Raw genomic sequence first — 20,762 nt, 5'->3', positions numbered from 1 at the left:
TTATTTATTTTAGTAAAATATATTATTTTATTATTTCAACTTTGACATTTATAAAATATTTTAAACTTCATTCGACCAGAACCAAATAATCAGGTAAAACGCGACATGATGTGTAGATACAACTAACGACCAATCAACTAAAACTCTGTAAAATCTGTATTCTAAGTTGATTTGGGGAAGAAAATACTGTTAATAAGGCAATTTGCGTCACAAACAAGCACACTTTTTCGTAATTCCGAAACACATTCATCTTCAGCATTTTTGGCAATAAAAAACGATAAATTAATCTCATTATTATGCGTATAATCAACAGTCCGAGTATATGTACATGTACTACACACTAGTTAGTAGTAGTCGGTTAACAACCATTTTTGGTCTCCCATTCAACCAGATCCAAACTTTTATCACAAAAATACGTGAGTACACTATGTTGTACAATTGAACGTCTTTACTTCTTGTCACTTATGTCTAGGGAATTGTTCGTCCTTTCTCCAAGTGTAATAAACTAGCATAATTATCGTGGCTAATCATATATATTTTTAGAAAATGGTTTATCAAATTCGCCTGAGATTATGATTGCTTTCAACTTTGGAATTGATTTTAGATTTTTAGCTTGAAGTCTAAGTTGGTACTTTGCGATATGACGATACTGCAAACTCTTCGATATCTGTGTCACTATTTTCGCTGTCGCTTTCATCCATTTTTAATTTTTCGAATCCTGCACTAGGTGGAAAGAACTCGGCAAAACTTTTTGTTTCTCTTCTTCTTCGACACCAACCTATTAAAGTTATAAAAAATTAATTTTAACATTCTCATGAACCTTGATAACCAATCAAAGTAACTAAAGCTTCACTTACCAGAAGTCATTAATCTCATTACGGCCCCCACAGCAATCAACAATAAAAGAGGAATCGTCAAGAAAGCCATGATGATGACCGAAGCACTGAATGATTCATCTTTTGCCAGTTTACTAGAAGGTGGATCTTCCATTAATTGGGCTGGTTTACTGGGGACGCTGGGATTCTCTGCATTAACTGGATAACTCTTGCTAGTATCCAGTACTCCAGAAGAAGGTGATTGTTCTGCCTTTCCAGATTTTCGACTCCTGGAAAACTTCCATACCTATAAAATCAAGTGAAAGTTAAGTTATACATATACACTTGTAGTAAATTAAGGTCAATTACTTTGTAGGGTTGTGAAATTTCCACAACATAAATGTCATTGCCATCTGGACTAACAGAGACATCGTGGGGGTTGCCAAACTTTGATCCTCCTGTTGGTTTAAATACTGATTGGATTTGACGAGTGTTCATTGGAATGACAAAGCCCTGAACTTCCTTTTGCGACGGACCATTCACTGCCATTAAATATCCCCCTGCAAAAAATAATCAAATCAAATAAATAAATACGTATCATCTAAGCTAGTCACGGAAGTTATTTACCATCCTTTTTAGAATATGCAACACTAAATAATCGACCACCGAATGCTGAAGACTCAATTTTAAACTCAAACGTTCCATCAGTATTAAAGCACTGAATCCGACCGTTCTCACGATCAGCAACACATAGCAAATGCTTATCTTCTGCCAGCTAAAACAAAAAATAATATTATTAATTAATTGAGTAATATTTTCGTTGTATTTGTATGCTAAATTTTAAACTTACTGCTAGAGCATGTGGAATCCTGAAAACAATTATAATAATTATAATAATTATAATTATAATAATTATTATTAATCACATATATGGTGTTATTACACGTCAAGAATTAATAGAAATTAAATTGACTTACTGGAAAGCATATGGAGGTGGGCTGCGATTGAAAAGACCCGAGAAAAAACTTGGTTGAAAAGCACGCCCCCACTGTAAAAAGTTGTAAAAGTTTGTAAAAAGTTGCGTAATAAAGCGAAAGATAAAGTAATTATTTATCATTCAATAAATAATCCGTCTTTACAACATACCCCAACTTGAGTTATGTTTAAAATTATCATTATTGCATACATACCTGTAGAATTTTTTGGCCTTGTGAATTGAACTTAATGATTCGACTGTTGCTGTAATATTAATTAAGGTGGGTATTATTACGAGTTTACTGGAAATGAATAAAACCCATTGTCCAACTAAACATACCAATAGCCATCGGCAACGAAGAAGTCTCCATTCGATAGTACAGCAACTGTAATTGTAAAATGACATCAATTATACAACAAATATTCTGTAAAGTAAAATACTCTTGGTATTAATATTCTGAAAGATATATTACCCGCAGCAGGTTTACAAAAATGGCTATCGTCATTACCAGGGACAAATTTTGTACCCAATGTCATAGACGGGCCAGTGGCACCTGGTTCAAACTAAAAACATACATCATTAATTTATTTTCTTATTTATCATTTTTAAGTAAATAGTTTCATTTAAGTCAGTCAGCTACCTTAAACACTTGATGCATTGCAACATCAGTGAGCCAAAAATTTCCGGTTTTGTCAACTGTCACGTCATGGGGCATGTAAAAGCTGTAACAATAATTGTGTATAATTTTAAAAGAAATTACATTTAATGTATGCACAATATTGTCATAAAACTATTACATATCCTTTCCCCATTTGTGTAAAATTTTCCCATTTGTTGGATGAATAATAAGAACCGTATCGACTTTGATGGGACCGAGATTTCTTTGTGTGTAATAATTTCTACTATCGAAAGTGTCGTAGCCCCTACCGTAAATTAAAATAACAAACATTATTAGATTATACTTTTATTAGATTTTGATTGCTATTACCAGGTTCGATCTCCACGATGGAACACAACAACATTTCCCTCAGTGTCAAAATCTACTCCCGTCGCTGAAAGTATGTTAGAGATAGATTACTAGAAGATTTATCACGATTAAGTTATAATTGAGAAAAACAATAAGTTTGGAACAAGTTTAGTCCAAAACTGGTAACGTTGCACTCACAAACATATCGTATATAAGATTTTCCCTGGTTAGTTTCTGCTTTCTTACCTTGTCCAAGCGTCACAGACGAATCAGGCCAGCCGGGGACGACTTTGTAATCAGAGTCGGGTAGTTTTCTTCCTCCATCTCGGTAATCGTCTGATGGATCCTCAGTTTCTTCAGCGTGGTCATAGGTTTGATGTGGTTCAGTCATGGCCCCGGGCCTTTTCTTTGTGTGGCTTTTACTGGGAGTAGTTGTCTGGCTTAGTGATAATCCATCCGCTAAAAGTTAATCGACAAAATTAGTTCGGTAAGAGTACCTTTAAGGTATTACCTGACATAAATATTTCATTATTATGAGGTCTTACATGAAGATTGGGAATTCTGATGGCTATGATGGGCATGTTCTTCTAATGTTTTATTCCTAGGAAGGGGAACGTCGGAATCTGTGTGTGTTTCATAAAAAATTCTATATAATTTTTCGTCTTATTCATATAAATCTGACATATTCACTATTTCGCTTCTTCTTTACCTGCAGGTAAATGAGCAGTAATTTCGGGCACAGCTTCATCTCCACACACAAGATAATGGTCTTCAGGATCTCTGGATTCGGTGTAGAACATCAAATACAAGTTGCACATTTCATTCCCCGCTGTTTGCCCAATAGACGTGGCTGAAATTTAAAAAGTACATGACACCTGAGGCTGACCACCTGTCAATAATGTAGTTAAAGACAAAAACATACCATTTTCGAAATTGGTCGTGGAATACGTGCATCGTGCAGCTAGGAAATCATTCGGATAAATTGTTAGGTTCTTGGTTATGGGATAGAACGCTTGGGGCCCTGTAACGGAAATCATTTAGTTTATAAAAGTCAATAAACGTCACGTATTTTGGCAAGTAAAAAACCTACACTGTGGATTTCCCTGCAAACATATTAATAAAATATGTTTAATTTAACACACGTACGATTAGGTTACGTTTTATACAATTTTGTAATTTTCAACAATTTTACCTTTCCTATCTGTTCAAATTGACCACTCTGATCCACTCGGTAGCCAGATATTACCACTGAAAATATAATTATGTACATACGAGACTTCCACTGTAGCAATGAAGTAAAACAAAACATACCCCCAAGTTTGTGAGCGTGCACACGGTACGCAAACGGATGAATTGGAGCAGGAGTTTGCAGAGGACAGTTCATATCCCCATGAATTTCTGTACAATAATGCAAATCAGCCAGTGGAATGACGATTTTAAAAGGTTTATAACAATTTTAATTTATCGTACTGTCTGTATGCGGAGGTATATCCAAGTAGGATCTGTAGAGGAGCAGTATTCCTGCAAGATATTTTGGTCTGAAAATTAACAAAAAAATTCATATTATTATTATAGCCGAGATGATTGAAATTAAATTTCCTTCGTACTCTTCGGCATCTACATGAACCCTGAAACCACTCGTATCCTTTGTCCCTTCAGGCAGTGGATGTGCGTAATGAACTTGTAAGACCAAATTCTTTATGTTGGATTCTGGACCTGCAAATAATTTGAGAAAGGTTGAGCCATGGATAATTTCTACAAATAAATTTTCCAGTCCTAAATCAAATATAATAAACTAATCAAAATATTACCTATCCTAAACCCAACATCTTTAGGCAACACGGTGGGTGCAGCGTTTTTAGCCCAGGCATAAATAATTCTCATATTTCTACATGCGCTGTAGTGATGGCCGCAATCCCTATAAATTTTCAAGAAATTGAGAATTTAGTTTATTAAGGTCCACATCGAATCAACCTATGTACTAATAGTTTATTATAATTATATATTGTGAACTTACCACCACTCTTGACCAGAAACAGTGTTGTCCAAGGCGTCGCAAGTGAACCTTACAGTAAAATTATAGCGATAATAAATAATCTGTAGTATTGTAATAAAGAATCCGAGTGAAATTACAATAGCATGTGGTGCGCCCGATCGGCGTCAGAATTGGGCTCAAACTTGTGAATGTACTGGGTTCCATAGCTTTCGATGTTGAGGGATGTACAGAGGTAATGATCATCCTACAGGAAAGTCAAATTAACACATTGAGAAAATTAACACGGAGAAAAAGGGTTTAATCCAAGCAAAATACAAATTAATAAGTAATTATGCGTTACCTGCGTGGGACGAACTCCGGGCATGGAGACATCTAGAACTGAGGGTGCTGTTGGCGAAACATTTTCTCGCAGGCAATTTGATATTTCAATATTTGTCAAAATACTGACAAACAAAATACAATTTCTCAGCATCGTGATGATGACTAGATGACGTCGTCCTCGAATTAACACAACGCACACAATAAGATATTCAAAAATTACATATGTCGGTGCACTGCACATACGGTAGCCTGGAAAAGTTTTAATTGTCTTTAACAATCATAAACGACCGCAATGCAATTATTAAATGTTGCTACTGTGCTGTTTGGTGGGTATTATTAAGAAAGACTGGGCAGCAATATTGAAAATTGCTACGGCCAACTTGACAGGATTTAAATAATCTCAATTAGTTTCAGTCAGTACCACAACATCACATGTGTATATTACACCAACGTTGATGATATAATGGTGCTATTACCAGCCTAATACTGGGCCAATTACAGCACATCCTTTTAATGTTTAATAAGATTATTAACTCTTTCTACCTAACATTCAACATTCAACGTGTTGATTTAATATTGACATTGGAATGAGTTGCATTGCATTGTCCATGTTAAATGTTAATCCACGTCACATCGCACAATAATTTCACCTGGCTTGGGTTAACCAACCAACTGGATACCTTTTTATTCTTGATTCGCACGTACTACTTGACGATCTACAGGTTTATTCACTTTTATTATAGAATAAATTGTACGTGAATAATCTTTTAAATGCACTAAATTCGTATCTGTGAATTTCTACGTTACTTTTAATGTGAAATTGTAGTACGTTCATATTATTTAACTATATATTTATAACTTTACAACAAATATTAACAGCTGGTTTACATTTCCTTGACCAACATTATGAAATGTGCTAAAACTAGTACTATAGTCTACGTGATAGAGATTTCTTGTGCTCTGATTTCCCTTGCTTAAATTGAAGTTCCCCATACATCCATCCATATGTGTATAAAATCAACTTGTTCAACGTGCTTATGGCGCAGCTATGAAGGCTTTTTGAAAATTTCTTCGTCTCAAAATACTCTGACTCATATGAAATTATGAAGGCTACAGCAATATATGTACAAATGGGTTAAAAAAATGGATAAAAGAAGTAGTGGCGTGTAGTTTCTGTATCACATTCCCCACATATTGATCAGTCATATATTCAATAACCATAATGTAAATAAGTAATGATAATGATACATGATATGCTGATGAGATTTTGTACAGTAGTGCCAACAATTCGAAGTGTATGCAATATGTGATCTAGTACAATGCAAATTTACTACTTGGATAATAATACTGTAGCTGTTTTGAAACGTGTAGTATAGCTCGGAGTACATGTATGCAATCGTGCAGTATTATGATCGTCTCACCGTTTTGAGACGACTTGGAAAATTGAGACGGCTCCCTCTCCATCCATCCAGCCAGATCATATCCAGATCAACAAAGTAATAGATGCATCATGCAAAGAGCTCGTTATGCAATAAAGTCAAAATCCGGTTCCAGGGAAATGCATTGGGGGATTGACGGGGAAAAGTGCCCTCGAATTTACCTTGCAGGAGGGATTTTGTTCCTACGGCAGCGGCAGTGTGCAACAAAGGAGAGCGAAATAGTGCCACTCTTCTACACAACAGACCCTTGTTGTTCCTAGCCGCGAGTGCCAGCTTATTACTCTTGTCCAGTTCTCCATAATTTTCCACTACTCACCAGCAAAAAAGAAGGTCAGTTTCTAATTCTACTTCCGTTTCAATTCCGTGGTGTGCGACTGATCTCAAGATACTCAGAGTTAAAGTAAAATATTGGTTAAAAAGCAATCACATTTGTCTTATTTGTACATCAATAATGCTCGTAAACAATATTTCAATATTAAAATATTGCTTCTTTTCTCGACAGATTTACAAACCACCTCTTCTAATTCGTTATGGATGCCAAGAATGAAAGGGGGGCTGGAGATGCTGGTAATAATGGGCTGGATCTAAACGTTTGTGCCTCGGGTATATAATTAATATAATTAAATACACATTTCAATGAATTGTTAAATTGAATAAGAATTATTATTTCACAGAGGCTTCCAAGGGTGGATTGAAGTTTGAAGTGGTATTATCTCAAGCTACGGTTCCCACGCCGCCCAGATCCATGTCGCCGACCCATCAAAGCTCAAGACCTCTTGTGTCAGTTGAGAAAATTCAGCAAAAGCTAGAATTGGCAGCTGAGCGACGGCAGTCACTTGAATCAGAAAAGCTGGCGAGCTTGCAAGAAAAATGGAAGAAAATTGATGAAGCTGCAAAAAAGAGAGCTGAAGAAGAACTCAATTTCATCAACCATGCAAAAGGAAATTTGGAGCAAAAAATGGAAGCTGTGACGGGAAACCGAGAAACCATTATGACGGATTTGAAAGTTAAACTGAGCAACCATGTAAGTGTATAATATTCCAGTTTAGTTAATGACTTGTCAAATTCTTCGTATACATACTGTTTTATTCACTACATAGAACACAAACCATTTGCAAGAAGTTCGACAAAATTTGGAAAGCAGCGTCTCGGAATTTGAAGGAAAAGTGAAAGAAGATCTCGACAAGAAACTTGAGGTTGCAGAACAAAACCGTGAGAAAGTAATCCAGACAAAATTGGAGTCTTTAAAGAAGCATGTAAGTTTTTATAGTTGACCTTAAATTTAGCTAGAGTTATGTAAATTGTTACTAATTTCAGGAAGAGAAAGTCGAACAAATTCGAAGTCTTAAGAAAAATTCTAGCATGCCAGAAGACGAATCCAATGAAAATGCCGAAAACGTCGTGGTCACTGATTGAAACATGTACTGCTTTGACAAAAAAGTCTGCGTTTCCTTCTTATGTGCTTTATTTCATACATTTTAACAATATCTAATTTCGTATTTAATGGTAATGCCTTTTTGCATACCATTGTAGCTTATGCCAATGTTCCATGATGCAAACAAAATCTGTTGTAATAAGACGATTAGGAATTAAGTATTCAGCGTATAATAAATTTGTCTAATCTAATTTGCTTAGAAAACGTTAATATTTACCTACACATCTCGTTTTACTCTATTCTACATTAATGCTAGCTTAAATTACATATTCAAACATCTAAATACAACCCCAGTTGTGAAGACTCCCTGCATAACTTTGATGCTAGTACATGTATAATATTGTATGCATTTCATTGACTGTCGCGAATAAGGTGAATGTAATAATGTATGTGCATACATACTAGCTTATGTGTAACATTTGTATGTTTGGCAACACAAGTTGCCCATTATTTAAGATTTTTGTCCAAGTATCGACAAACATCTGCATTTCCAATGAATCTCAGTGTACACAATGATATTGGTTAAATTTGATTTATATAGTACGAAACAAGTCAGCCAAGTAATAGTTTGTCTTACTGCTAATTAGGCTAATGTACATAGTTTTGCGACAAAATGTGGTTTGCTCAATTAATATGCACACTTATAAAAATAGATTATAAATTAAGACCAAAAATGTTCAGCATGGTTCAGTATAGACTAGAGTAATAATTCCGTATCAAATCAAGAAATAAAAATGCGATTACTTGGTTGATCCATAAAACCCCTAACGTAATGTGTCGCCAAGTTGTAGTTTCATGCAAAATTTTCCGGTTTGACTGGATTATATCATTGCATATTGAACCCACCATGATGACACTAGCGAATTTATACGATCCTAATACGAAGGTAAGGGAAAGGATGAAGTAAAAGTTGTGGGCATGTGTAAATCTTTGCCGGAAGGCAACAAGTGAGAGAGAGAGATTCAATTTCTATACAACTTGTTGCAAGCAACGTCAAAATCTTGGCTACATATATGTTGGTGTAACATATGTGGTACGTAAAATCAATTCGGTTGGACTTATTCTCACAGAAAATTAATGAAAATCCAATGGAAGGCTGATAACGACTAATTAGTGTAAATATTTAAAAATAATAATGTGAAGGACTGAGATCCCATAATTAACGGTGTTCATTGAGATTGAATCTTTAACATTTTCTCTTTACTCGACTTACGACTTGCGTTAAGAGTACAAGAGTAGATTGGCCACAAACTAAAATGATTTTAAAAAGTATAGTGTTTGGGGTTTTAATTCATGCAGTCCTATTTGCGGATGCAGTTTTCGAGAATGCACCAGGGATTGCTATGGATTATAAAATTCACATTGATGCAGGAAAGGAAGATTGCTATTATCAATACGTTCATCCAGGCTCAACTTTATACGTCGCCTTCCAAGTTTTGCGAGGTGGCGACGGTCAAGCTGGTAATAAATTATTAAACTACTATCAATCAATATATGCAAAAATTTGTAACAATAAATGAATCTAATACTCCTTAAGGACTCTGAAAGTATAATTTCAAATTTGCCGTATTTAAAAGACAGTGTTACAACTTTATTCGAAATGCGAAAGCTAGAGTAAATTCTTGTCTCAGCTAATTTCATACATAGATGAGTACATATCTTTATGTCGCAGAAATCAATAACTATTAATGCATATGCACAGGGTTCGCTGTCAGACATCCCAATGGAAATATCGTGCATCCATATGCCTGGAAAGCCCAGTCAGACTACCAGGAAACTTCTTCAGCAGGTGGATATTATGGCATCTGCGTGGATAATCAGTTTTCTAGATTCGCGTCTAAACTGGTCAACTTGTACCTAACTACGTTCCGGTGAGTAGATATTTCTAACCAAGCCAGGTTTCATGCTGCATATTTTTATTCTTAAATGAATGTGTTTTTGACGGACGCTAAACAGATATGATGAATGGGAAAAGTATACTCAAGAGCTGGAAGCCATGGATCTTCACGTTACAAATTTTACTACGATAATTTCAAGTAAGATTTACTCATTTTTGTCATACTATACTACTAAACTCAAGTCAATAGTAATCGCCGCAAGAAATTATCATTATGTGTGTATTATTTTTGTTCCATGTAAAGATGTTGATCAACGTGTTGGATCAGTTTTGCAAATGCTGCACAACACTAGAGCTCGAGAAGCTAGAGATTTTGCCCTCTTGGAAGACAACAGCTCATATGTTACGTTTTGGTCGGTGCTTCAGTGTTTAATTATTTTTGCAACAACCGCAGTCCAGGTATTTTTTGTGAGAAAGCTATTCGACGGGCCAACATCGTCCGTGAAAGGGGGGAAAGTCAGAGCATAAATTATCGACTGTTTTTTATTTAACTTTTCAATGCGTCAACGGTTTCATTTTAATGCATGACAAGATATGTATAATGTATATCTAAGTGAATCTAAGTGGTGCTAAATTAATATTTAGACGGAAAATTTTAATACGCATTTTTAAGTTTTTCTGCTGCTTTCAAAAAACTACAATTCTGTTCCGATTACACACATATTACGTGACGTGCATAATATATATGCGAAACTATTTCTTCTGCATGTATTTTATTTTATTTGCTTCAGATTATACCACAAGTTTTACAAAAATAAATATATGTCTCAACAATATTATGATGTCAACAAGAGGTTTATTAGACCATCTTACCAATTGAACTTTGGATAACCTTGTGCGCCCGCGTATGTCCAAGGAGCCCATATTTTCTTTGTTCTGAGTGAAAAGTACCCATTAGAGTTATCTATTATATAGAATCTCGTAATTTAGAATGTTTTATACAAACCTTGCACATGAAGGTTTGTCACCTCTGGTGGGATACGCTGCAGACGTGCCGATCATCAACGCCAGTAACATGACGAGGAAAAAATTTCCAAGCTAGAAAATTAAATAAGTTTTAGGTATTTAAGTTATAAATTTCTGTTATATCGATATAACATACCTTCATATTTAAAGAAAACGTTTTGCTGAAGAATTGTCGTTTGAAAATCCTCAAATTCTACACTTTTCGATGAACAATTGGCAAATAAATTGTATATATACGTGTTTTGAAATAGGTCAGCAAACATTAATTAGCCTGATTTTCCCAATGAATCATAGGTCATTTGACTATGTACATTAGGCAAGTGGCTAACATTTTTGCCAGTTCACTCATTATAATGAATGGTAACATTTTTTTTACCTTGATTATGAATCTTAGATTCATACATAAATAAACTATGTGATACTATATATTGAGAGCATTTCGTTTTCCATGTCGAGCGATGAGATGATAAGACATCTTACAATAGCATAATACTTTATGTGGGTAATTAGCAAGTCGCTTTAAGAACAATCAGCTCCCGAACTGCCTAACGTGTAGATAATTGTAATGGGAAAGTTTTAGGTATTTTACCTAAAAAACAAACGATTTCAATCTCGGAATATAAGAATATATAGTTGAGAAGTTTGTGGGTCAATGGTTTCCTTCGAACGGACTACGACGGAGCGATGATACACGTACTATGCATACGCAATGCTTGCTATTTTGGAATTTTTCGTCTTCTCATCGCAAACATCAAAATAAAAATATTCCATAAATTTTTTAACTCATCAGTGGTAACTTCAATTGTATTGTGCTCATTTGATATACATGTATATCAAACGTGTTTGTATGTATGAATTTTCCAGGATACAATACAAAACGCGAATTGTATCACGTGATACTTTCTAATAAAAAATAAAATGCGACTGTCCTTAGTAAGGCCCTTACACATATGTATAAATATCTGTAATCTGCACGCATATTATTCTACTGTCAAACTAGACAGACATATTTGTATTGCATTTGTCCGCCTACTACCCAGTGGGCAGTAGTGCCCCCACTCGAAGACTATTCTAAGAAAACATTAAGAATCAATACTTCTCATGTATTTGAGCAATAATGGATTGAGCACTTAAACTAATAGATCTGATCTTTTTAACGCCACGAGCAATAACTATTTATTTTCGCTCGCGTCTTTTTGTATCGCACATACTTCCACTTCACTTCGGTATCTGATGATCTTTCAGCTTTCATGACTAACAGTAACAAAACGAAAGATCTGCAGGATTTCCAACAGGGTGATGAAGGATGGCAAGGCAAACCTCTTCTACAAAAAATATAATCTTCTGGGGCGTTTTATATAAAAACTTGGCTTGCGATCAAAGTAATTGCCAGTTGTGATAAGTTGGATGACAAGTACGACACAATATGAAGGGGGCCTTTATTTTGTTGGGGACCCTTATCTTGAGCCTCATTTCTGCTTGTCAATGCCAGGTGAGATAATTAGTGTGCAAAATATTATTTTAGCGACTGCTTATACTAATACTTTATAATATTTGCATGTTTATACAGATAACCTTTTCTCGATCATGGGTGAGATTTATCTGTAAAACACGTCGGGACTTCGTATTATATTTCAGGTTTACAGATAACTTTTTTTAACAGGTCCGAGGAAAGCTTCCTGGCGAAAAGAAAATGGAAGGTGGTGATTACGACGAGGTTAAGGAAATCCCATCATCCTTCCTACGACAAGCAAAAGCTCCAATTGATTACTTACGCATTAACTCAAAGAATGAGGTACATTGCATACATATTTACTTACTAATACATGAGTATGCATATGTACATGTATATGTATGGGCATACTCTAAAAATAAGATATCACATAAATATTACATTTATAACTATCAAGTAATTAATGAATATACAATTTGGTAATAGATTCCATACTCTCGAGATCCCAAGGCTTTGCGTGGTTTAAGGACAAAACTTTTACATGATATTTTCTTAAGACTTCGGCCAGCTATTTAAAAAGAAAGTTGACAATATCCCACGCAGGAAGGACTAGTATTTCCAGATACTAACGAATCATTTAAGTAATTGCAACATTGGAATAAAAGTTTATCATACTAACACGTATTTAGTAAATTCAGTGAATATGATAAATATACATATTTAAATATTTAGTTACTTTCACTCTTTACCTAATATACATTATCCATGCGTTCACTGGTATGCATGTAAATATGAATAAAGTAATTCTTTCAGAAGGTAATACATACATACATAGCTTCAAATCATTCAAGAACATTTTCCACCTAGAATTTATTTAGATTTACGAGGACAAATTTCTCGACACTGATGGTCGTAACTGATATGATTGAGAGATAAGTCCAAAATACATAATTTTGGTGGCGTCGCCTCTCCTCAACTACTCATTACTTTACAGCTCATTCATTATTACCTGAATAATGAATGAACACTTCACTCAATGTCGTAATGATTATAACTATAATTATATTACAGATATTGTATAAATTCTAAAGGGATTCTGTAGTAAAGCATCTTAAAATAAAAATAGTAATACAGACACTAGGATAATGATGTCAAAATTGTACTCAATCTTATTTCATTATCTGACCACACATTTAACGTCTTATTAGATCGAACGAGGATCATTATTATTGGTACCTTCTCTCCAGTTTGAGGTGAAAGTCATTATGTAGCATGTTGTTGGTATCATTTTCTGAGATAAGTACTGTTTATCTGACAGATTTACAATGTTATTAGGGGTAATAAGCAACAACTTTCATTTTCACCTGAAGAAATAGGTACATTACCTAGTTTAACATACCAATTATTTTCAATACAGTGTTCACCATATAGTAAATGGTAATTATTTTTAATAACGTTCATAGTAAGTGCACCCACTTCATGTCCAAAATTTCTAAGTCTTCTGTGTGTATAGGATATATGTCATCAATAAAATCTATGAAGTTAAACCAATTTCTTTTATTTAAATTTTTTGATAAAATTCATTTTGAAAGGTGTCTTGCTTTCATTCAATGACCAGCCGATTAATATATTTGATGATATGAAAAGTGAAATATGCATCTACATCTCTACCTCGCTTTCTTTATCTGCACATTTCGGATCGATTGATGTATGTATGAGGATCAAATGCAAATGCAGACTATACTACAGTTTGTATAGAACACGTATTCATGCAATGCATAAAGGTAGTTTTTATATTACAAGGGGCGATTCCTTATAACTACGTACATGTGTATCTTTTTCAAATTGTGACTCACAATTTGTGAGTGAACTTCGTTTTTAGCAAAGTTTTTAAAACAGAGCGTTCAGAAGTATGACGTTGGCCTCAGCGCCTAGCACCTCAGGCCACAGCACCTAGCGCCTACTAAGTAGGCCACAGCGCCTACACTCAGCGCCTATGGGGTAAACTGAGATAGTCAGAGAAACATCGGTATAAAACAAGGGAAAGGACCCCTCTTCGATGGGGGAATGTGATACACCAAAATGTCGGGTTTTTCATGCTGATCACGAATATATAAATTTTTTGACCGGCAAATGTAAGGTCACAAGAAGCCAACATTTTTGGAAGTTTCAGAGAATTCCAAGTTGTCTCACTTTCCCCCACGGAGGGAAATTTTTTGGGGTGAAATGAGATCTTTAGGGCAAGATAACACTTTTAGATTTTGTCGTAGAATATTGAACGCAAATTATTTTGCCGCAAAGAGGCAAATTTATTGAGCATTGCTAGAATATTGGGGAAAAGTGTGTCAACTATTATCGTAATTATGCCCCATATTGGGGTATTGTTCGTAGTAAGCGAGCGAAGCGAGAAGGTTAGGTTAGTTAAACTAGGTACGCGGAAAGCGTTGCTATTCTAGCTAGCACTCCTACCTAGCAGTCCTAGCTAGCATTCTTAGTTAGCAATCCTAGCTGGCAATCCTAGCTAGCAGTCCTAGCTGGCAATCCTAGCTAGCAATCCTAGCTAGCAGTCCTAGCTGGCAATCCTAGCAGTCCTAGCTGGCAATCCTACCTAGCAATCCTAGCTAGCAGTCCTAGCTGGCAATCCTAGCAGTCCTAGCTGGCAATCCTAGCTGGCAATCCTAGCAGTCCTAGCTGGCAATCCTAGCTAGCAGTCCTAGCTAGCAATCCTAGCTAGCAGTCCTAGCTGGCAATCCTAGTTAGCAGTCCTAGCTGGCAATCCTAGTTAACAGAAGAACTAGCTAGGAGAGCTAGCTAGAAGAACTAGCTAGGAGAGCTAGCTAGAAGAACTAGCTAGAAGAACTAGCTAGGAGAGCTAGCTAGAAGAACTAGCTAGGAGAGCTAGCTAGAAGAACTAGCTAGGAGAGCTAGCTAGAAGAACTAGCTATGAGAGCTAGCTAGAAGAACTAGCTAGGAGAGCTAGCTAGAAGAACTAGCTAGGAGAGCTAGCTAGAAGAACTAGCTAGGAGAACTAGCTAGGAGAGCTAGCTAGGAGAGCTAGGTAGAAGAACTAGCTAGGAGAGCTAGCTAGGAGAACTAGCTAGAAAAACTAGTTAGTAGTAGCTAGAAACTAGAAATCTCAGCTTACCCCAGACATCTAACTTTACCCCAAAAAAGTCATCCCCGTATTTCAGCTATATATGACATTTTCTGTAATTTTGCCAGTCTCGTATTGATGTTTCTCTGACTTTCTCAATTTACCCCATAGGCGCTGAGTGTAGGCGCTGTGGCCAGCTTAGTAGGCGCTAGGCGCTACGGCCTACTTATTTAGGCGTTAGGCGCTGTGGCCCACTTATTTAGGGGCTAGGCGTTGTGGCCAACTAAGTAGGCGCTAGGTGCTGTGGCCTGAGGTGCTAGGCGCTGAGGCCCGCCACATTTCAGAAGTCAATGTAACCCGAAGTGGATTTACAGCCGGCAGATTTGATCTCAATCTCAACTCACAACAATAAAATTCTTGTATCACGTTTTAGGTGCGTATGTACATCAGATGACCATCGACGGCATTGGTTACTAAAAAAATTAATTGACTTGCTATATTGAACTTGAATTGGTGTGACCCTTTTAGCGAAAAGTGCTACAAATTGTCCAGTAAAGCCAAATCTTCAAAGCAAATCCATGCCTTTCAGGTATACTTAAAGAATGGATTAACTCGGAACTCGGTAGTGACAATGGATTTCATTCAAACTTTCAATTTGGATGAACAACTAAATGATCCTTTGGATGTTCACGTAAGATGGAAAACATAAATCTTTACTGTGTAAATTCAATCTGGCTATCTTCAAACCAAAACGATTCCAATCATTGTTTATTCATAAACAATATATATTTGTTTTCATTTAGCATTCCTCATGTTTTTATTGTAACGGATACTACGGACCGAACTTTGGGGAGCCAGTGTGTGCTACGTGCCACGAGTTTTTATTTTCTGAAGATTTAGAACTTTTTCAAAGAACTGTGAGATGGCCGGGTTCGTGGTTTGGCGAGGTATGTAAAAACAATCATCCATCAAACAATCATCCACCATCCGAGAAAGTCCGCTTGGCTTTAAATATTGATGAGAGAATTGTAAGTAATATAAAATATCATTCATGTTTAGAAAGATGATGGTGATTCCGGAAATGATGAACCGTCAGAAGAAGCTGCTGGACCTTCGAATCGAGCTGCCAACAACGTAGGTGGCGGTGATCCATATCAAGCTGCCAGTCCCCCACTTTCACCTGCAGAAGAAGACGAGGAAATGGAACTGGCAGTTGCAGATCCTGTTCTTCTTGAACCTCCTGAGCCCGGCCAACAAAATCCGGATTCTGATGAACCCATGGCGTTTGTTCAAATGCGTCATTTTTTTCCTGGAATTCGTGTCTCATCACGACTTTCACCACCTTCTCGCCCACAAGATAGACTTAACAACCAAATAGATCGCCTTACCTTACCGAGACCTTTGTATGAAACTATTCCAACCTCCGAAGACATGTCCCTGAGAATACCACCAGAAAGTAATGAAAACACGAATGATTGTATTATGTATGTACCTATGCTCGAACATGCTTGTACTAATAGTATACCTTTAAAATAATTTTTTGGGCAGTTTGGGCAGTAATTTTTAGAAAATTGGACGACATCTCATTATTGCTGTAAATTTTCAATTATTTTAATTATTATTTATATTTACTATTATTTATAATTATTATTCCTCATAGTGCTTCTAAAGTGAGTAGAAAATGGAAAGCAATTGTGCTGGATCAAAACCCTAATTCAAAATGGAAAGAATATGTTGAGCTCAGGTAATATCCGGCTAAATATTTGCCAATTTGACTTTAAGATTGATGAAAATGTTGAAATTTGCTCAGGTGGCCATTGTTCCATCCAATTTATATTGTAACAGACTGGTATGCTGTTTACTGTGACTTGTAAGTAATTATAAAAGTATTTTATCTACACTTCAAATTCCGTATTTATACCAATCAAGTTTTGGGTTATTAAGATTAATAGATTGATCGCTAACTTTCTTGTTGTAGCATCGATAGTGTTCCGTGCAAGTTGTGTTTCATCAATCTGGCACTACATCTTCCCTTTGATGATTTTCAACCTGTCCGAAGTCTTCGATCTGTAAGTGTCTCAAGCTGCTTCAATCCAGCCGGCTATATACTAATTCCTAAACATGTAATTTAGGTCCGCCTGCATAAAGAATTAAAGTGTAAGTCTTGTGATTTTTCTTGTTGAAATACATGACTTTTATCCATGCACATCTGTATAAACTCACTAGATAAATGAAATGTATCTTTATGAAGAGATTATTAACAAATAATTTAATTGTATATTAATCTAAAGGGCTTCGCGTTGATCATCCTGAGGGAATCGAAGCTATTCCCCTTGATGAGTTAAATTACAACTGGCTCGGTACGTAACAAAACTTATCTGCACTATTGTAAAACCAGTAACACAAACTGTTATGTTGATAATCGGTTCAGCACGAATAAGTGGACCTCCCCAAAGCCCGTATCAAGGAGCAGTATTCTACTTGAATCTAAAAGTGCCTCATGAGTAAGACTGATGTCAATATCAAGTTATCCACGGTGTATGTAAGTATATTTAACTCATGGTTCTCTCTGTTATTTTCAGCTACCCTTTAAAACCTCCTGTTGTCAGATTTCTAACAAGAATTCTGCATCCTAATGTAAGTAATCAATTGAGCTACTACTATACTAACTAATTTGGCCTATGTAGTACGCAGTATCTACATTACAACTGAATGTCTCTTAGGTCTCTCGCCACGGGGATATAGGAATAGACTGTATTCTTCACAATTGGACCTTAGCCTTGACAATACCACAGATCCTTCTCTCCGTGCAAAGCTTACTTACAGATCCATATCTCCCAACAAACATGGAGCCAGAAATTGCCAATTTATATTCTAATGATAGACCCACCTTTGATAAAATTGCCCGAATTTATGCGTGGAAATATGCAATGCATGATGTGTTGGTTCATTGACTTGAACCGGATTTGCATAATATGTATGCAATACAAAACTTATGCACTGCTACCTGCACACATTATCATGTTTGTATCCTCATTGTATACTTTGTTCATTTTTGGTGCATACATCTTGCGATTAATAAAGCAATTAAAATAAATCTACAATTTACATATTTTTCTTACCTAACATTAATTTAATAACCAAAGCCAGAGTTAAAACCGGAACATTTAAGACAGGCACATCTTGGACTGTGCTCTTGTTAGTTAAACATTTGTCAATACTAGATATTTATTTTTTATTTATATTATTTTGTCAGTTCAGTTGAATTATTTCTCGATAGTATTTTTGATCTGGTGTTGATCTTAATATTTCTGGAAGTGCCCACGTTTAAATATTACAGAGATTTTATCACAACATCTAATTAGTAATTACACCTGTGTACATATGTATTGTACAGTCAAGTTATCTTTATTTCAGCCTTTATTACTTGTAAGTTTTATTGCACCATTCAATTGACTTTTGAACAGTAGCATAATCCGAGGGAGAAATTCTTGGTCTGCTCGTGGTATTTAAAGCGGCTGGTGTCCGTGCCCCTCTTTTACTAGTCAACCTGTTGAACCGTACATCCGGGGACGTGGGATTTTTCTGAGACTCGTTCTTCTATGAGAAATATTTGGAGATGATAATTACTATATGATCAATACCACTAATTCATGCCCTACTACTTTGTAATTTATTTTCAACGCACCCCAAATTTACGTTGCAATTGTTTCGTTGATGGAGACGAAAGACTTTGTTGGCATATATCCAACGCAATTGGTTTTTCAGAGGGTGCTGATGAAGTATACTTTTGGCTCTGAATAAGGCTGTTTGTCACCATGTCATAATTATCCCATTCCAGATCATTACAAGGGCTCCAATTTCCCTGATGCGTTCTAGAATTTGATTTGCTATCCGGGTTAAAATCTTCGCTCGACCTTGCTGTCCAGCCATGAATTCTAGCAGAATTTTTGGAAAGTTCTTGAGCACTGACCATTATTAAATCAACGTTGTCGTCCCCGTCACCAATATCATCATGAGTTGATGTGCGCTCGTTTTCTTCCAAAATCTGGACATCATTATTATTTGCATTAATAGCACAATCTAAATTTTCTACTTCCTCGACCTTGCAGATATTTACGACAGTAATAGACGGCTCTAACATATTTTCGATTGGGGAGATGACCGTACATTCATTCTTGGGATGGTCCAAGATTTTCTGAATATTCGTTTCCGAACTCATCCCACCTCTTACTAAAAATGGCAGTCTTTTATTAATGGGCTCCAAAAAATTTTTAGTTGGGAAAATCGTCTGATCCATAAAACCCATGGAGGTTCCAACATTATATAAACCTTAATTTAATTACTGCAATTATACACCCGTTTCATGATATTTTTGTGGAAATAACTATGAGCGTACTTACAATGGTCAACTGCTTCTGCAGCATTTGCAAGCTTGTTCTTGACAGTGGCGAAAAGATTCCATTCTGATTCGGATGCAGAAGAAGGACATGTACATTTCTTGGAACTCTTTAATCGCTTTATGTGTTCGACTACATGACGAATGTATGCATTAAATAGCTCCTCGGATAACCAGGACTGGTAATTTTCTTCCATCAAAATCAAAACGAAACATTCAAAACCTGGTAACCTATGTAGAACGTGCATAGGAAAAGTCACTTCATAAAAATTACATATATTGCTCGAGTTTATCCATGCATGTTCGCTTCAATAAATACGCAACTTACGTATATTCAACGGAATTTTTATCTGTTTTTCTTACCGTTTTGAAATGATATTGATTAGCTTTTCAGACTTGAGACAATTGGTATTAACCAGCAAAATGTCGTAATACTCATTTTCAGTAATTACATTCCGTGCTACTAATCGACTACTTATCTCATGAATCGGCGTTTGAGAGATTTGTGGATGAAATGCAACCAGAACTTCGTGCACTTTGCAGAAATATTCTGGTAAAAAGTGTGGGCACAACGACATTGATAACAAAATTGATTTTAAATGAAGTCTTTAAATACAATTATTTTTACGACACGTTTATGATATTATTTTTCTGCGTGATAGATGATCTCGGTTAGAGAACTGAGACTACTGCTGCACTGGGATTGTATGTATCCGCTTTAAAATGCATCCAATATTTTATGTTGATAACGATCAATTAGCAAGTACTTAGTATGAGGCAAATCGAACGATGTCCATGTGCATGATCTTTGAACTCAATAACCATAAAACAAGATAAGCTTTTTATGGGATCAGCAAACAATGAATCCAACCGAATTAATTTACAACTTAGTTTGTATGATAGATGAATTTTAACAAGACAATACCATATTCCACTAGTTAGCAGAAATTAAGTACGCAATCTTGTGCATCATATGCATGCTCCTACATAAATACGTCCCCATT

General features: G+C 35.8%; 5 protein-coding genes and 1 long non-coding RNA gene across 7 annotated transcripts; 3 read left to right on the top strand and 3 right to left on the bottom strand.

Moving 5' to 3' along the window:
• Positions 1-6,251, bottom strand: LOC110845914 (peptidyl-glycine alpha-amidating monooxygenase). The gene is made up of 25 exons (XM_022092472.2): positions 5,095-6,251; positions 4,892-4,998; positions 4,776-4,823; positions 4,570-4,676; positions 4,366-4,474; positions 4,229-4,296; positions 4,070-4,156; positions 3,951-4,006; positions 3,849-3,861; positions 3,681-3,779; positions 3,468-3,608; positions 3,304-3,381; positions 3,005-3,217; positions 2,780-2,843; positions 2,589-2,714; positions 2,432-2,513; positions 2,264-2,354; positions 2,131-2,176; positions 2,006-2,054; positions 1,793-1,863; positions 1,666-1,684; positions 1,443-1,590; positions 1,185-1,375; positions 858-1,122; positions 1-778 (listed from the first exon to the last, which is right to left on the bottom strand). Exons 1-25 carry the CDS (start codon positions 5,314-5,316, stop codon positions 621-623), a joined length of 2,658 nt encoding a protein of 885 aa, XP_021948164.1. The 5' UTR covers positions 5,317-6,251; the 3' UTR covers positions 1-620.
• Positions 6,252-6,685: 434 nt separating this feature from the next.
• Positions 6,686-8,159, top strand: LOC110856889 (myosin-1). 2 transcript variants are annotated; one of them, XM_022105478.2, is made up of 5 exons: positions 6,686-6,844; positions 7,017-7,117; positions 7,189-7,538; positions 7,615-7,770; positions 7,832-8,159. In XM_022105478.2, the coding sequence occupies exons 2-5, from the start codon at positions 7,045-7,047 to the stop codon at positions 7,928-7,930; spliced, it is 678 nt and encodes a 225-aa protein (XP_021961170.1). In that variant the 5' UTR covers positions 6,686-6,844; positions 7,017-7,044; the 3' UTR covers positions 7,931-8,159. The 2 variants fall into 2 exon arrangements, with proteins under 2 accessions (XP_021961170.1, XP_021961177.1); XM_022105485.2 differs by having other exon boundaries at positions 6,754-6,914.
• Positions 8,160-8,863: 704 nt separating this feature from the next.
• Positions 8,864-10,620, top strand: LOC110856904 (transmembrane emp24 domain-containing protein 5). The gene is made up of 4 exons (XM_022105496.2): positions 8,864-9,410; positions 9,652-9,820; positions 9,906-9,985; positions 10,091-10,620. The coding sequence occupies exons 1-4, from the start codon at positions 9,206-9,208 to the stop codon at positions 10,312-10,314; spliced, it is 678 nt and encodes a 225-aa protein (XP_021961188.1). The 5' UTR covers positions 8,864-9,205; the 3' UTR covers positions 10,315-10,620.
• Positions 10,610-12,885, bottom strand: LOC110856916. The gene is made up of 5 exons (XR_002548611.2): positions 12,761-12,885; positions 12,633-12,677; positions 10,949-12,553; positions 10,793-10,884; positions 10,610-10,722 (listed from the first exon to the last, which is right to left on the bottom strand). It is a non-coding gene; the product is annotated as an uncharacterized LOC110856916 (long non-coding RNA).
• A 2,867-nt stretch (positions 12,886-15,752) lies between these two features.
• On the top strand, positions 15,753-18,460 carry LOC110841891. The gene is made up of 12 exons (XM_022087591.2): positions 15,753-16,050; positions 16,163-16,306; positions 16,419-16,815; positions 16,908-16,953; positions 17,020-17,103; positions 17,170-17,229; positions 17,338-17,428; positions 17,492-17,516; positions 17,651-17,719; positions 17,791-17,863; positions 17,942-17,996; positions 18,083-18,460. The coding sequence occupies exons 1-12, from the start codon at positions 15,991-15,993 to the stop codon at positions 18,311-18,313; spliced, it is 1,335 nt and encodes a 444-aa protein (XP_021943283.1). The 5' UTR covers positions 15,753-15,990; the 3' UTR covers positions 18,314-18,460.
• Positions 18,461-18,471: 11 nt separating this feature from the next.
• On the bottom strand, positions 18,472-20,642 carry LOC110841893. The gene is made up of 4 exons (XM_022087592.2): positions 20,122-20,642; positions 19,763-19,989; positions 19,048-19,691; positions 18,472-18,959 (listed from the first exon to the last, which is right to left on the bottom strand). The coding sequence occupies exons 1-4, from the start codon at positions 20,334-20,336 to the stop codon at positions 18,783-18,785; spliced, it is 1,263 nt and encodes a 420-aa protein (XP_021943284.1). The 5' UTR covers positions 20,337-20,642; the 3' UTR covers positions 18,472-18,782.
• Positions 20,643-20,762: the final 120 nt, after the last annotated feature.

This window comes from Folsomia candida, unplaced genomic scaffold (assembly GCF_002217175.1).
Source record: "Folsomia candida strain VU population unplaced genomic scaffold, ASM221717v1 Fcan01_Sc001, whole genome shotgun sequence".
NCBI classification, from domain to species: Eukaryota; Metazoa; Arthropoda; class Collembola; order Entomobryomorpha; family Isotomidae; genus Folsomia; species Folsomia candida.
The sequence above is the reverse complement of the archived record's forward strand: the minus strand, read 5'-3'. Positions and strand labels throughout refer to the sequence as shown.

What these genes read in the sequence shown, in the direction of transcription:
- LOC110841891 (XM_022087591.2), top strand. Translation starts at nt 15,991, where the DNA reads ATGGATTTCATTCAAACTTTCAATTTGGATGAACAACTAAATGATCCT. An exon ending in GACGACATCTCATTATTGCT is followed by an intron (nt 16,954 to 17,019) that starts GTAAATTTTCAA and finishes TATTCCTCATAG; the next exon opens with TGCTTCTAAAGTGAGTAGAA. An exon ending in GTTAAATTACAACTGGCTCG is followed by an intron (nt 17,720 to 17,790) that starts GTACGTAACAAA and finishes TAATCGGTTCAG; the next exon opens with CACGAATAAGTGGACCTCCC.
- LOC110856904 (XM_022105496.2), top strand. Translation starts at nt 9,206, where the DNA reads ATGATTTTAAAAAGTATAGTGTTTGGGGTTTTAATTCATGCAGTCCTA. An exon ending in AGGTGGCGACGGTCAAGCTG is followed by an intron (nt 9,411 to 9,651) that starts GTAATAAATTAT and finishes GCATATGCACAG; the next exon opens with GGTTCGCTGTCAGACATCCC. An exon ending in TTGTACCTAACTACGTTCCG is followed by an intron (nt 9,821 to 9,905) that starts GTGAGTAGATAT and finishes GACGCTAAACAG; the next exon opens with ATATGATGAATGGGAAAAGT.
- LOC110845914 (XM_022092472.2), bottom strand. Translation starts at nt 5,316, where the DNA reads ATGTGCAGTGCACCGACATATGTAATTTTTGAATATCTTATTGTGTGC. An exon ending in GTTTCTGGTCAAGAGTGGTG is followed by an intron (nt 4,677 to 4,775) that starts GTAAGTTCACAA and finishes GAAAATTTATAG; the next exon opens with GGATTGCGGCCATCACTACA. An exon ending in TTCGTTGCCGATGGCTATTG is followed by an intron (nt 2,055 to 2,130) that starts GTATGTTTAGTT and finishes TTAATATTACAG; the next exon opens with CAACAGTCGAATCATTAAGT.
- LOC110856889 (XM_022105478.2), top strand. Translation starts at nt 7,045, where the DNA reads ATGGATGCCAAGAATGAAAGGGGGGCTGGAGATGCTGGTAATAATGGG. An exon ending in AAGTTAAACTGAGCAACCAT is followed by an intron (nt 7,539 to 7,614) that starts GTAAGTGTATAA and finishes TTCACTACATAG; the next exon opens with AACACAAACCATTTGCAAGA. An exon ending in TGGAGTCTTTAAAGAAGCAT is followed by an intron (nt 7,771 to 7,831) that starts GTAAGTTTTTAT and finishes TACTAATTTCAG; the next exon opens with GAAGAGAAAGTCGAACAAAT.
- LOC110841893 (XM_022087592.2), bottom strand. Translation starts at nt 20,336, where the DNA reads ATGTCGTTGTGCCCACACTTTTTACCAGAATATTTCTGCAAAGTGCAC. An exon ending in TGCAGAAGCAGTTGACCATT is followed by an intron (nt 19,692 to 19,762) that starts GTAAGTACGCTC and finishes AATTAAATTAAG; the next exon opens with GTTTATATAATGTTGGAACC. An exon ending in AATTGCAACGTAAATTTGGG is followed by an intron (nt 18,960 to 19,047) that starts GTGCGTTGAAAA and finishes TATTTCTCATAG; the next exon opens with AAGAACGAGTCTCAGAAAAA.